The sequence below is a fragment of the Mauremys reevesii genome, unplaced genomic scaffold (assembly GCF_016161935.1).
Source record: "Mauremys reevesii isolate NIE-2019 unplaced genomic scaffold, ASM1616193v1 Contig1, whole genome shotgun sequence".
NCBI lineage: Eukaryota > Metazoa > Chordata > Testudines > Geoemydidae > Mauremys > Mauremys reevesii.
The window spans coordinates 553921-568564 of record NW_024100715.1 but is presented as its reverse complement, the minus strand read 5'-3'; the positions used below and the strand labels follow the sequence as shown (position 1 = coordinate 568564).

The following is a 14644-nucleotide window of genomic DNA, read 5'->3' as shown; positions in this document are numbered from 1 at the left end:
GCTCCCAGAGCTGGGGAGAGAACCCAGGAGTCCTGGCTCCCAGCCCCCTCCCACTTCCCCTTGCCCTTGTGAGTGCTTGTGGGTCCCTTTCACCCGCTCCAGGGCCCCCAGCTGAGTGACCCTTTGGCAGCTCTGCCTGGTGTTATTGTAGGCCCTACAGGATGTCATCGCAGGGACCTGGAGCCACAGCGGCGCCGAGGGAAATGAAGATTTCTGTTTCCAGCAGAACCAGCCTTTATTCGGGTGCAGAGAAACGTAGCGAGTCGAAACCCTGGAGCGAGGAAGTGGCTGGCGACCGGCTCCGTGCGGCGTCAGGGCCCAAAATACCCTGAGAGGGGCTGGAAGAGCCGGGCCTGGGGCAATCGCCGGCTTGGCTGGGAACGGCCGCGGGCTGGCCGGGGGAATCGCGACCCGGGGCGGTGCCCTCCGGGCGCTGTTATGCAAATATGCTAACGAGGGTGACTATGATGCAACGAGGTCTCTTGTAAGGTCTCGTTACAGAGCCTCTAATCTGCTGTGCGGGGGCATCGCATTGGGTTCCCGCCTTGCGCCGACGCTGTAATGGGGGGCACAGGGAGGGGCGCAGGACAAGGGGGCCAGGCCTGAGACCGCCCCTGCTTTCCCCTGGGATCCCGGCTGGAGCCAGCCAGGGCTGCCCCGGGGCAGGGACGGGCCCAGGCTACGGAGGAGTCTGGCCTGTGAAAGAAGCTTCTTGGCCCCTCGGGGCGGGTGAGATTTACCCGGGTTCACTTTCTGCCTGGGTCAGGCTCACACTTGCCTGTTTTGTTTTGTTTTATTTGCTTGGTGACTCACGTTGTTCTGGCTGCTGTTACTTGGAGCCGCTGAAATCCTCCTCTGTGTGCTTCATAAAATCACTTTGTGTATTAATTAACCCAGAGCAAGTGATTAATCCCTGGGGCAGCAAACCTCTGGCAGCGTTACGGAGGAAGGACAGTTTATGGGTCTACAGGGTAAAAGGGATTGATTTGGGGTGTGGACCCCGCTGGGAGCTGGGGGCCGGGTGCTGCAGACAGGGGACTTGCTGAGCCGGTTTTGGCTAAAGCCTGCGGGTTTGGGGGGTCCAGGCCGGGGTCTGGGTTGCAGCAGGCTGGCGTGTGGGGCTCAGCAGGGCAGGGGGCTGGAGTCCCCGGCTGGCAGGGAAATTCAGCACATCAGGTGACGCTCCCAAGGGGTCTCTGTGACCGAACCCGGCCCGGGGGGCAGCGCGCAGGGTCTCTGCACGGCTGGTTGCTTTGAAACGCTGCTGGAGATTTGACGTGAGGTTTGGGGGGGGGCTGCAGAACAGGGTCGTTGGTCTGTGGCTGGTTTCGGGGGAGGGACGTAGGGACCGAGCAGTCAGCGAAGTGAAGACGCTGGAACCGCGCAGGTTGCAAAGAGCCCAGGACGGCTGAACACGCGGCCTGGGGAAGTCGCTGGTAACCGAGAGGCCCCTGGGCTGAGGGTGTCCCAGTTCCAGTGACCGGCAGCCTCGGGCTCTGGGCTGGAGCTGACTGGAGCGTGTGACGCAGCGAGAGGGGAGCAGGGGGCCTGGTCTGGCGGGGGGGTCTCTGGGGTGTCCCAGCCCATCCGGTGACGGTCTCAAGGGGCGACCAATGGACATGGCTGCGCCGTCTGCCCGGGAAATGCTGCCGTGGGGGCAGAAGCCGCCAGACACGGGGCTGCCCACCGGCAAACCCCGGAACTGAAAGCCGAGAAACAGGCCAGAGCCACCCCCAAGCGGGGACCCCGAAGCTGGACCCGGCTGTAACGGGGTGGAGGGGGCACAGAGACGGGTCCTGGAGCTGGACGGCGGGGTCCTGCCGACGGCTGCGGTGGGACCCGAGCTGGGAGCAAACCCAGCCCGAGTGAAGGGGGGATTCGCTGGCCAGCGAAGGGTCCGTCGTAGCTGGTGGCTCAGGGGCTCCCTCCCTTTGGGGGACGCAGGAGCGTCTGCCCCGGAGCGGAGCCCAGAGAGGAATTCGAGTGTCCCGCCCCCGCCACGGGCAGGGCCCCGGTCTCCGGCACATCGCACCCACGTGCTCGTGCGTGTGAAGATAATGTAACGGGAAGGTGCTTCGTGCGACAGGCTCTACTTTTTATACTTAGTAAATCACTTTTGCTTATTAACTGACGCCCTGAATTCACCTCTGAGCCCGTTTCCCTGCCAGCCGGGGACTCCAGCACCCTGCCCTGCTGAGCCCCACACGCCAGCCTGCTGCAACCCAGACCCCGGCCTGGACCCCCCAAACCCGCAGGCTTTAGCCAAAACCAGCTCAGCAAGTCCCCTGTCTGCAGCACCCGGCCCCCAGCTCCCAGCGGGGTCCACACCCCAAATCAATCCCTTTTCCCCTGTGCAAAGCGCATACAGGGTAACCCATAAACTGTCCACACTCTGTAACGCTGCCAGAGGTTTGCTGCCCCAGGGATTAATCACTTGCTCTGGGTCAATGCTCTGAGAGTGGGGGCTGGTGGGTTAGAGCGGGGGGGGGGGGCTGGGAGCCAGGACTCCTGGGTTCTCTCCCGGCTCTGGGAGGGGAGTGAGGGCTGGTGGGTTAGAGCAGGGGGGCTGGGAGCCAGGACTCCTGGGTTCTCTCCCCGGCTCTGGGCGGGGTGTGGGGGCTGGTGGGTTAGAGCAGGGGGGCTGGGAGCCAGGACTCCTGGGTTCTCTCCCCGGCTCTGGGAGGGGAGTGGGGGCTGGTGGGTTAGAGCAGGGGGGGCTGGGCCCCAGGACTCCTGGGTTCTCTCCCAGCTCTGGGAGGGGAGCGGGGGCTGGTGGGTTAGAGCAGGGCGGCTGGGAGCCCGGACTCCTGGGTTCCCTCCCAGCTCTGAGAGGGCAGTACAGGCTAGTGGTTAGAGCAGGGAACATGAACATTCACATTCGCAGCTGGGCTTTGCACTGACGCTCCCTGACTCGTCTCTGTCTCCGCTGGGACACTAGGACAAGAAAAAGAGAGAAAAGTGAAGGGCTCAAATAAGTGGGGTGGAAAACAGCTTCTCCCCGACCTGGCAACCAGTAAAGTATCTGATACCATCAGCGGAGCAGGGGTGGGGCAGGGCTGGGCTGGCAGGGGCTGTGGGTCGGGAGTGAGGGGCACTGGCAGGGGTGGGGCAGGGCTGGGCTAGCGGGGGCTGCGGGTCGGGAGTGAGGGGCACCAGCGGAGTGGGGGGAGCCCAGGGGGCTGCAGGTCGGGAGTGAGGGGCACCAGCGGAGTGGGGGGAGCCCAGGGGGCTGCGGGTCGGGAGTGAGGGGCACCAGCGGAGTGGGGGGAGCCCAGGGGGCTGCAGGTCGGGAGTGAGGGACACCAGCAGAGGGGGGGATCTGGTCACTCACGTTTCCTCTGGTAGCACAAGCTGGTCCCCAGGGCGCCGGCGGCGAGGCCGAAGGTGCAGATCAGCCCCCGCAGGAAAAGCCACAAGAGGACGAATCCGTCGGGCTTCACGTCCGTGGGCGCTGAACGGGTGAGCAGGGAGGAGAAAAGGGTTGTGGGAAATTAATACTGTGTGGGCTGGGGAGAGAACCCAGGCGTCCGGGCTCCCCCCCCCCCGCTCTGACCCACCAGCCCCCACTCCCCTCCCAGCGCCGGTGAGAGAACCCAGGAGTCCTGGCTCCCAGCCCCCACTGCTCTAACCACCAGCCCCCACTCCCCTCCCAGAGCGGGGCAGAGAACCCAGGCGTCCGGGCTCCCAGCCCCCTCTGCTCTAACCACCAGCCCCCACTCCCCTCCCAGAGCCGGGAGAGAACCCAGGCGTCCAGGCTCCCAGCCCCCCCCTGCTCTAAGCACCAGCCCCCACTCCCCTCCCAGAGCCGGGGAAAGAACCCAGGCATCCGGGCTCCCAGCCCCTGCTCTAACCCACCAGCCCCCACTCCCCTCCCAGAGCCGGCGAGAACCCAGGCGTCCTGGGCTGCCTGGACTCACCCGCTTTCACCACCTGGAGCCAGGTCCCGTTCCCCGCCCCCTCGCCCAGGCTGGGGATCTTCACCAGGCACCGGTAGGTCCCGCTGTCGTAGGGTCTCAGGTCCCGCAGCTCCACGTCGGCTCGTCTCCCCCGCAGGAAGCTCCGGTCCCCGGCCCGGCTCACCCGGCCCCTGAACTCCTGGGTCCCGTCGCTCAGCTCCAGCCGGGCGCCCGCCACCTCCTTCAGCCACGTGTAGCTGCCGAGCCGGGGCTCCCGGGTGCTGTTGTAGGAGCAGGGCAGGGTGACGGAGCCACCCTCGGTGCCCTGCACGGAGCTGGGCTGGGACACCCACAGGTCCTGCGCCCGGCAGCCTGGCAGAGAGACGGGACAGAGGGAAATCACCCAGGGAGCGGGGCAGGGGCCTGGCCCCTCTGGGGGGCGCTGGCTCCCACCCGGCCCCAGGGCAGGGACTGGCTGGCTCAGGGGGGCAGGGAGCGGGCAGGGCCTGTCCTCTGGGCTCCCACCCGGCCCCAGGCCCGGGAGTGGCTGGCTCAGGGGGGCAGGGAGCGGGGCAGGGGCCTGGCCCCTCTGGGGGGCGCTGGCTCCCCCCGGCCCCAGGGCACGGACTGGCTGGCTAGGGGGGGCAGGGAACTGGGCCTGGGGCATACGTTGGCCAGACCGGGTCAGCCCGATGGCCCGTCTGTGGCAGGCCCGGCAGTGAACAGAACCGGGCGATTATCGAGGGCTCCAGCCCCGGCCGGCCAGTCTCAGCCTCTGGCTCCAAACCGGCCTCAAACCAGAGTCAAACCAGCTTGTGAAATGGTGATTCCCCTGCTGAGAGAAACCACCACGTCACTCGTCCTGTGTGTCGGCTGGGCCCTGCCGCGGGTCCCCCCGAGCCCCACTCCTGCCCACCCACCATCTCTCCATCCCCATCCACCCGACCCGGCATCATCATCCAGCCAGCCCCTCTGTCCATCCATCCATCCATCCATCCACCCATATCCATCCCCTCTATCCATCCATCCAACCCCATCCACCCGACCCGTCATCATCATCATCCAGCCAGCCCCTCTGTCCATCCATCCATCCATCCATCCATCCATCCATATCCATCCCCTCTGTCCATCCATCCATCCATCCATCTACCCATATCCATCCCCTCTGTCCATCCATCCATCCCCATCCACCCGACCCGGCATCATCATCATCCAGCCAGCGCCTCTGTCCATCCATCCATCTCCATCCACCCGACCCGGCATCATCATCATCCAGCCAGCCCCTCTGTCCATCCATCCATCCATCCATCCATCCATCCATCCCCTCTAACAATCCATCCATCCCCATCCACCCAACCCGGCATCATCATCATCCAGCCAGCCCCTCTGTCCATCCATCCATCCACCCATCCATCCATCCACTCATATCCATCCCCTCTATCCATCCATCCAACCCCATCCATCCGACCCGTCATCATCATCATCTAGCCATCCAGCCAGCCCCTCTGTCCATCCATCCATCCACCCATCCACCCATCCATCCATCCACCCATATCCATCCCCTCTATCCATCCATCCAACCCCATCCACCCGACCCGTCATCATTGCCATCCAGCCAGCCCCTCTGTCCATCCATCCATCCACCCATCCATCCATCCACTCATATCCATCCCCTCTATCCATCCATCCAACCCCATCCATCCGACCCGTCATCATCATCATCTAGCCATCCAGCCAGCCCTCTGTCCATCCATCCATCCACCCATCCACCCATCCATCCATCCACCCATATCCATCCCCTCTATCCATCCATCCAACCCCATCCACCCGACCCGTCATCATTGCCATCCAGCCAGCCCCTCTGTCCATCCATCCACCCATATCCATCCCCTCTATCCATCCATCCACCTGACCCATCGTCATCATCATCTAGCCATCCTTCCATTCCCTCTAGCCATCCATATCCATCCATATCCCCTCTATCCATCCATCCATATCCATCCATATCCCCCCCGTGTACATCCATATCCACCCCCTCTATCCATCCATCCATATCCATCCCCTCTATCCATCCATCCAACCCCATCCATCCGACCCGTCATCATCATCATCTAGCCATCCAGCCAGCCCCTCTGTCCATCCATCCATCCACCCATCCACCCATCCATCCATCCACCCATATCCATCCCCTCTATCCATCCATCCAACCCCATCCACCCGACCCGTCATCATTGCCATCCAGCCAGCCCCTCTGTCCATCCATCCATCCATATCCATCCACTCTATCCATCCATCCACCTGACCCATCGTCATCATCATCTAGCCATCCTTCCATTCCCTCTAGCTATCCATATCCATCCATATCCCCTCTATCCATCCATCCATATCCATCCATATCCCCCCCGTGTACATCCATATCCACCCCCTCTATCCATCCATCCATCTCCATCCCGTCCATCCATGCATCCAACCCCATCCACCCGACCCATCATCATCATCTAGCTATCCAGCCACCCCCTCCATCCATCCATCCAACCCCATCCACCCTCTCTATCTATCTATCTATCTATCTATCTATCTATCTATATATCTATATATCTATCTATCCATCCCCATCCACCCCCTCTATCTATCTATCTATCTATCTATCTATCTATCTATCTATCTATCTATCTGTCCCCAGCCACCCCCTCTATCTATCTATCCCCATCAACCCCCTCTATCTATCTATCTATCCCAGCCACCCCCTCTATCTATCTATCTATCTCCAGCCACCCTCTCTCTCTCTCTCTCTCTCTCTCTCCCCACACCCCCCCTCTATCTCTCTATTTATTGCAACACTCCACATGTTTCTGGCTGATGCCCAGAGCAGAAGCACTTCCCAGGTTCTCTCATCCCCTCACCGGACAATTCCCCATTCCCTTATTTCTACAGTTCAAGTCTCATTTCGTTTCCGTTTGGGCCCTTGGCCTGTGTACCTTCCCCACAACGCAAGTCCCCCCCGGAGCCCCAGGGACCGTGAGAGCCAGGAGCCGTCCCGCCCAGCCCCCGTTGGGTTTAGGGTCAGCGATCGGACTGGAATTTTCCTCCAGGGTAGATTGGCAGTGGCCCTGGAGGTTTTTCGCCTTCCTCCGCAGCATGGGGCAGGGGTCGCTTGCTGGAGGATTATCTGCTACTTGAAGTCTTTAAATCAGGATTTGGGGACTTCAACAGCTGAGTCAAGGGAGAGAATTATTTCAGGAGTGGGTGGGTCAGCTTTTGTGGCCTCATCTTGCGGGAGGTCAGACTAGATGATCATAATGGTCCCTTCTGATCTTAAATTCTATGATTCTATGATGGACCAGGTTACGCTGGAGAGAAATCCCAGGCGTCTGCTGACACGACTAGTCACACACGGGGCGATAACTGGGCGCCTCTGACTCTGACACCGATTGGGATTCACCGCTGGGATGAAGCTTAAACCTCTTGCAAGAATTTCCGGGACTGAACTCTGAGCTGCATCACGCAATTAACTGGGATACGTTTGGAAAGAAAACAGTATTTTCCTTGGATTAAATCTTACAGGAATTTCAGTGATCGATTGGGGTTATCAATCTAATTCCCACAATTTCCTTAGATTAAATGATAAACTTCTGGGGCTAATTTTGAAAGGACGCCTGGATTATCTTTAAGAAACTTCATTTTTCCTAGAGTAGAATTTTAAAAGAATTACCATAATCTGATGGGATTAACAGACACATTCCCTGGAATTAATTTCTAATCTTCTGGGTTTGATGCTGAAATGCGTCACAACAATTTACTACAATTATTTTTAAGGACATTGAAATAGTTGCCCTGGGATTATTATTTAATTAAATTTCAATTGTTCACAGGATTAACGATGACGTTGCAATAATTCTGTGCCTTGGACTCGGAAATAAATTGGTGTCGGTCACTTGAATTCAGTTTTAAATCTGCTGCAGCCATTTCCACGGAGTAACAGATACGTTCTCACAACGTCCTCAGATGAATGCATTGAATTGCAATTGTGGTGTTGAGATTAATGTTAATGGACTTTCCAATTAAATGGCTGGGAGTATATTTTTTAAGAAATTGCAATGATTTACTGTGATTTTTTTAAACTGCAACAATTGTTTCAGGATTTGGTTTAAAGAAATTGCAATAATTCTGCTGAGAATCTCAAATCCATTGCAACTCTTGGCTTGTAATTATAAAGAACTGCATTCATTTTCCTAGGAACCAGACTGTAATCATTTAGTTTAATTAACTATTAAATAGTAATTTAGTACCATTAACTCTTAAATAAATTGCAACAAATTGCTGACTTTACTGTTAAAGAGACTGAAATTATTCAGTGGGACGAACTCTTAAATACTTTGCAATATTTCAGCAGGATTATTTCAAACTGGAATTATATTTTAAAGGAACTGCAAAAAGTCAGTGGATTTTGCAGTAATTTTCAAGGAATAACCAAATAAATTATCTTTATTAGCAGCAATTAAATTATAAAGAAAAAGAGTTTATTAGGGTTACTCGAATGGTGAATTAATTTGCTGAAATTATATTTTAAATTACAAGCGTTGCCTGGGATGAATATTTAAATGTTGCAAGATAATTAATATTTAAATATGGAAGATTGATCCGGGATTAGCTCCCAAACTTCCTCCATGTACTCGGATTAATTTGAATCAATTTCTCTCAGTTTCTAGGATTAAAATTCTTTGAAGACGTGGCAAGAATTTGCAAAGGGCGAACAAAGAAATGGCCTCGCTTGGCTCGGATTTGCTCAAAGAAATTGCAATAATTTGGGGTTGATTTAAATACTTTGCCGTAACATCCTAGTAACAAAGAAATCGCCACAATTGGCTGATACCGGTCGTAAGAAAAGCTCGTGAATTAAACTACATGAAGTTTTAAATAGTTTTCCCAGTTTCATTCAGAACTTGCAGCCTGTTTCGGGGGCTTAGCTGTGAACATGTAATAATGAACTGGGCTCAATCGTTAAATCCTGTATCGTTATTTCCTGGCCTGAGCTGTGAAAATGTAACGGCTCCGGACGGTACCGGATGAATTTAGACGTGAGACGGACGGAGCCGCTCGCTGAGCAATGGGCCACGTTCGTTACTGAATCGCTTGCGTTTCGGAGGCGGAATCGTTAACGTGGTGCCTGGATCCGTCAGGTTAGTTCGGAGCAGCCGTTCCCAAGCAGGGGCCCGAGCGGGTTTCGGGGGCCGCCAAGCCAGGGCCGAAGCTGGGGCCCCCGAGCCGGCTGGCGCCGAGAGCAAAGCCTGAGCGATGTAGCCTTGCGGGTCCCCCTGGGCGTGGGGCCCTGGACTGGGCTGGCGTGTTGGGGGGGCTCGGGCAGGAAAAGGCCCCTGGTTTTGAGGCGATCACCCCTTGCAGGCCCCAGCCGGTGACCCCGGGGACGGGGCCGCGCACACGTGGCTGGCTCTGCCGGTGGCTGGCTCTGCCGGCGCCCGCCGGGACCGGCTCCGAGCGATGCCCCGCGGCCCGGGCCGCTCCTGGGTACGTTCATCCCGGCGCAGCGAGTTATCGGCCCCCGGGCAACGCTGGGTCCCTCCGGCCGCCGGGTCGGCCCCGTCTCCCGGTGCCCGCTCAGGAGAGGGATTTAGCTGGGGACGGGCGCGGGGGGTGGCAGTGGCTGGGGATGGGCAGGGCGGGTGCAGGGGGATGGATGGGTCGATGTGCCCACCCGCCCGGGCCATACACCATCTATCCTCCCGCAGACCCCTCTGTGCCCACGGACACCCGGCTGGGCAGTGCCTCCACGCGCCCGGCGCTGCCTGGCTGGGCTGCGGGTTCAAATCCCCCCTCCCCGCTCACCTGCAATCAGGGCCAGCGTCCAGAGCAGGGGGCCTGGGACCATGGCTGCCGGTGCGAGGGCACAGGAGTGCGGGTGCAGGGCTGGTGCGACTCACACCGGCGAGGGGGGGCTCAGGAAATGAGCCTCTGAGCACCACCCGCCTAACGCGGCCGGTTCCTGGCGTGCTTCAGGCTTCCGGCCCAAGGGCCAAACGAGGGGGGAGGGGAGGGGCCCGGACTCCTGGGTTCCATCCCCGGTGCTGGGAGGGGAGCAGAGTCTAGTGGTGAGAGTGGGGGGCTGGGAGCCAGGACTCCTGGGTTCTCTCCCCAGCTCTGGGAGGGGAGTGGGGCCTAGTAGTTAGAGGGGAGGCTGGGAGCCAGGACTCCTGGGTTCTCTCCCCAGCTCTGGGAGGGGAGTGGGGCCTAGTAGTTAGAGGGGAGGCTGGGAGCCAGGACTCCTGGGTTCTCTCCCCAGCTCTGGGAGGGGAGTGGGGGCTAGTGGTTAGAGCAGGGAGGCTGGGAGCCAGGACTCCTGGGTTCTCTCCCCAGCGCTGGGAGGAGTGGGGCCTAGTAGTTATAGGGGAGGCTGGGAGCCAGGACTCCTGGCTTCTCTCCCCAGCTCTGGGAGGGGAGTGGGGCCTAGTAGTTAGAGGGGAGGCTGGGAGCCAGGACTCCTGGGTTCTCTCCCCAGCTCTGGGAGGGGAGTGGGGCCTAGTAGTTAGAGGGGAGGCTGGGAGCCAGGCATACTGGACACATGAATTTAGCTCAACAGCTTCTTACATTGGCGCGACTTTATTCAGTGCCAAGGCCGGGGGCCCGTGGCCCCCCCCCCGCCCGCCCTGCGTGTCCTGCTCCCGCCTCAGTCACTTCGTGAGACGACCCCGTGGCTGCAAACGGCCCCGATCCCCCCCCCCCCCCACCCAGTTACCGGCTGTTTGAACCAGGGCAGCTGCTCCCGAAGGAACCTCACCCCGGCGGGAGCCCCCCCAGGCCCCGGGGAAATCGCCCCCCTCCCGGCACAAGCTGACGCCTTGTTCCCAGGCCGGCTCTGCCCAGCTCCGGCTCCGGCTCCGGCTCCTGGCCAGGCTGGGGTTCGATCCCCTGCCAGCCTGAGGGCCCCGGGGGGTGTTTGGCTCCCCCGGTCGGTGCCTCCAGCCGGGGACACGCACCCCCCTCGCCGGCCTACTCAGCTCCTGGACCGAGCTCCTGGGGGGGCTCGCGCGGAGGCCGGTTTTCTAACCCTTCCATCGTCCCGGGGGCTCCTCCCCGAGTGCCCCACGTCCCCCTCGAATCGCGGGCACCGGGACGGAGCCAGGCTCCAGCCGGGGGAAAATCCCCTCCCGGCTCCTGCCCAAGACCCCCCCGGCCGGCGTTCGCCCTTCACCCCGTCCAGCTGGAGACGGAGCGGCCCAGGGTCTGCCCGGGGCGGGGGGGGACCGACGGGGGGCCAGGCACGAGGGAGGGATCTGGGGAGCCCGGAGTCCTGGGTCCTTCGTTCCTTCCCTCCCTGCGGAGCCGGCCCCGCTCCGGATCAGCTGCTCTCAGCGTGTGTGGTTCAGCCCCACGCAGCCGCCTGAGCGCTCAGCCGACCACACACAGCCCAGGGCCTGTTTCCTGAGCGGGGCTGGAGGCCGGGTTGCATAAGCAGCTCTCGAGAGGCCAGGGGGGTGGAAAAACTGGGTCACCGGCTCTCACGCCCTGCGGGAGGAAACAGCCACCGGCCGCGTCTGCTACGCCCTGAGAAACCAGCGCGGCAGCAGTTAACCCTCATGCTCCAAGGCGGAGAGTGAGCGCCGGGAACTAGGGGTCAGGAAGGGACAGTGAGTCCGGCGCTGGCCACTGGGTGGATGGCTGGGTCCTCTTCAGAAACTGTGGGTCAGGTCTGAGGGGCACCGGCAAAGCTGGGGGGGGCAGGGCTGGGCTAGCAGGGGCTGCGGGTCGGGAGTGAGGGGCACCGGCAGGGCTCTGGAGTGGGGGGAGCCCAGGACTAGACTCTGCCGGTGCCCCTCACTCCCAACCCGCAGCCCCTGTTCCCCAAGCCCCAGGCTCCCCCCACCCCACAGAACCTCCAGATCTAAACACATGAGCCCCGTGACTGAGCTCACAGGCCTGGGGGCTGCTGCCGGCCCCTCACCCCTGCCTGCGGCCAGGCCAAACCCACAGTCTTTTCTCTCGCCGCGTTGGCCCGCCAGCCCGGCTCTGGGTTTCTCCAGTGTCTCTACCCCGGCTCCGGGTTTCGCCAGCCCGGCTCTGGGTTTCACTAGCCCGGCTCCGGGATTCGCCAGCCCGGCTCCGGGATTCTCCAGCCCGGCTCTGGTTTTCGCTAGCTGGTCTCCCAAGCTTTGCTTAGCCGCTCTGTGGATTTGGGCATCTCTGGTTAGCCACCCTGGCTCCCTCCCAGCGCCGCGCCGGGCCTGGAAATGCGTCCCAGTTCCTGGAGCCGCTCGGGCCCAGCTCCGGGCAGGCTCCACCCCAGACTCAGCATCGCGGGGCCGGAGACGGGTGGGTGGGGACGGCTGGGGCGGGACGCACGGGAGCACGAACCGGGAGCCCCAGAGTAACTTGTGCGGGTGGGGGCGGGTGATACTGCAGGGCGAGGCCGCCCCCTGGTGGCGGACGGTGGAACTGCAGCCCCCTGCTGGGAGGATGGAGAATTGCAGTGGGGCTGGTTTGGGGGGGTCCCTGCTGCCCCCTCCTGGCGGTGCTGTGTGTGGGGTGGGGCGGTGCGTGGGGGTGCACATGTGGTGTGAGGTGCATGTGTGGAGTGGGGTGTGTGGGGCAGGGTGGGGGCATGTGATGGGGGTATGGGGGGGTCGGAGGGCTGTGGGGGGAGGGGTGTGTGGGGTGGGGGTGTGTGGAGGGGGGCACATATGTGGCGGGGGCGGGGGCAGGTGTGGGGTGGAGGGGGGGCGGGTGTGGGGGGAATGTGGGGGGGTCTCCGTCCCCCCCCGGCCGCGCCCCGCGCCCCGGAGGCTGCCCCCGATGGCGGCGTAGGTGACGAGTTCGCCCGCGGGCGCCGGGCGCCGACCCGGCTTCACCCTCAGCTCCGCGTAGCTCGGCTCCGGGGCCTGGGCGAGAGGGACAGAGACGGACCCGTCACCCCCCGGCCCCGTCAGCCCCGTCAGCCCCCCGCCGACCCCAGACCCCGGCCCCGTCAGCCCCGTCACCCCCACCGACCCCTCAGCCCCCGGCCCGTCAGCCCCCGCCGACCCCAGACCCCCGGCCCCGTCAACCCCCACCGACCCCCAGCCCCCTCGGCCCCGTCAGCCCCACCGACCCCAGACTCCTCGGCCCCGTCAGCGCCACCCCCAGCCCCGTCAGCCCCCTCCTCGGCCCTGTCAGCCACCCACCGACCCCTCAGCCCCCTCGGCCCCGTCAGCCCCCACCGACCCCAGCCCCCTCGGCCCCGTGAGCCCCCACCGACCCCAGCCCCCTCGGCCCCGTGAGCCCCCGCCGACCCCCCAGCCCCACCCTCGGCCCATCAGCCACCCCCCAGACCCGTCACCCCCCGGCCCCGTCAGCCCCCCGCCGACCCCCCAGCCCCACCCTCGGCCCATCAGCCACCCCAGCCCCGTCACCCCGGCCCCGTCAGCCCCCGCCGACCCCAGCCCCCGGCCCCGTCAACCCCACCGACCCCAGCCCCCTCGGCCCCGTCAGCCACCCCAGACCCGTCACCCCACAGCCCCATCAGCCCCTCCTCGGCCCTGTCAGCCACCCACTGACCCCAGCCCCCTCGGCCCTGTCAGCCACCCACCGACCCCTCAGCCCCACCTCGGCCCATCAGCCCCCACCGACCCCAGCCCCCTCGGCCCATCAGCCACCCCAGCCCCGTCACCCCCAGCCCCGTCAGCCCCGCCAACCCCAGACTCCCCGGCCCCGTCAGCCCCGTCAGCCCCCACCGACCCCAGCCCCACCTCGGCCCATCAGCCACCCCAGCCCCGTCACCCCAGCCCCGTCAGCCCCGTCAGCCCCCGCCGACCCCAGCCCCACCTCGGCCCATCAGCCACCCCCAGCCCCGTCACCCCCGGCCCCGTCAGCCCCGCCAACCCCAGACCCCCGGCCCCGTCAGCCCCACCAACCCCTAAGTCCCCGGCCCCGTCAACCCCACCGACCCCAGCCCCCTCGGCCCCATCAGCCCCCGCCGACCCCCAGCCCCACCCTCCGCCCATCAGCCACCCCAGCCCGTCACCCCCAGCCCCGTCAGCCCCGCCGACCCCAGACCCCCAGCCCGTCACCCCCAGCCCCGTCAGCCCCGCCGACCCCAGACCCCCAGCCCCGTCAGCCCCCACCGACCCCTCAGCCCCCTCGGCCCCGTCACCCCGGCCCTGTCAGCCCCCGCCGACCCCTCAGCCCCCTCGGCCCCGTCACCCCGGCCCCGTCAGCCCCCGCCAACCCCTCAGTCCCCATGGCCCCGTCAGCCCCCACCAACCCTCAGTCCCCCTCGGCCCCATCAGCCCCCGCTGACCCCTCAGCCCCTCGGTCCCGTCAGTCCCCACCGACCCCAGCCCCGGCCCCGTCAGCCCCCGCCGACCCCTCAACCCCCTCGGCCCCGTCAGCCCCGCCAATCCCCAGACCCCCGGCCCGTCAGCGCCACCCCAGACCCGTCACCCCCACAGCCCCGTCAGCCCCTCCTCGGCCCTGTCAGCCCCGCCGACCCCAGCCCCCTCGGCCCCATCAGCCCCACCGACCCCTCAGCCCTCGGCCCCGTCAGCCCCCGCCAACCCCTCAGTCCCCATGGCCCCGTCAGCCCCCACCAACCTCAGTCCCCATGGCCCCGTCAGCCCCCGCCGACCCCTCAGCCCCCTCGGCCCCGTCAGCCCTCGCCAACCCCTCAGCCCCTCAGCCCCCTCTCGGCCCCGTCAGTCCCCGCCGACCCCTCAGTCCCCTCGGCCCCGTCAGCCCCCACCGACCCCTCAGCCCCCTTG

The 14644-nt window shown here is 63.2% G+C and overlaps 1 protein-coding gene across 1 annotated transcript; it reads right to left on the bottom strand.

The window, feature by feature from the left end:
* Window positions 1-2872: 2872 nt before the first annotated feature.
* Window positions 2873-9783, bottom strand: NCR3 (natural cytotoxicity triggering receptor 3). Its single transcript, XM_039517062.1, has 4 exons — window positions 9741-9783; window positions 3918-4268; window positions 3332-3451; window positions 2873-2934 (listed from the first exon to the last, which is right to left on the bottom strand). Exons 1-4 carry the CDS (start codon window positions 9781-9783, stop codon window positions 2873-2875), a joined length of 576 nt encoding a protein of 191 aa, XP_039372996.1.
* Window positions 9784-14644: the final 4861 nt, after the last annotated feature.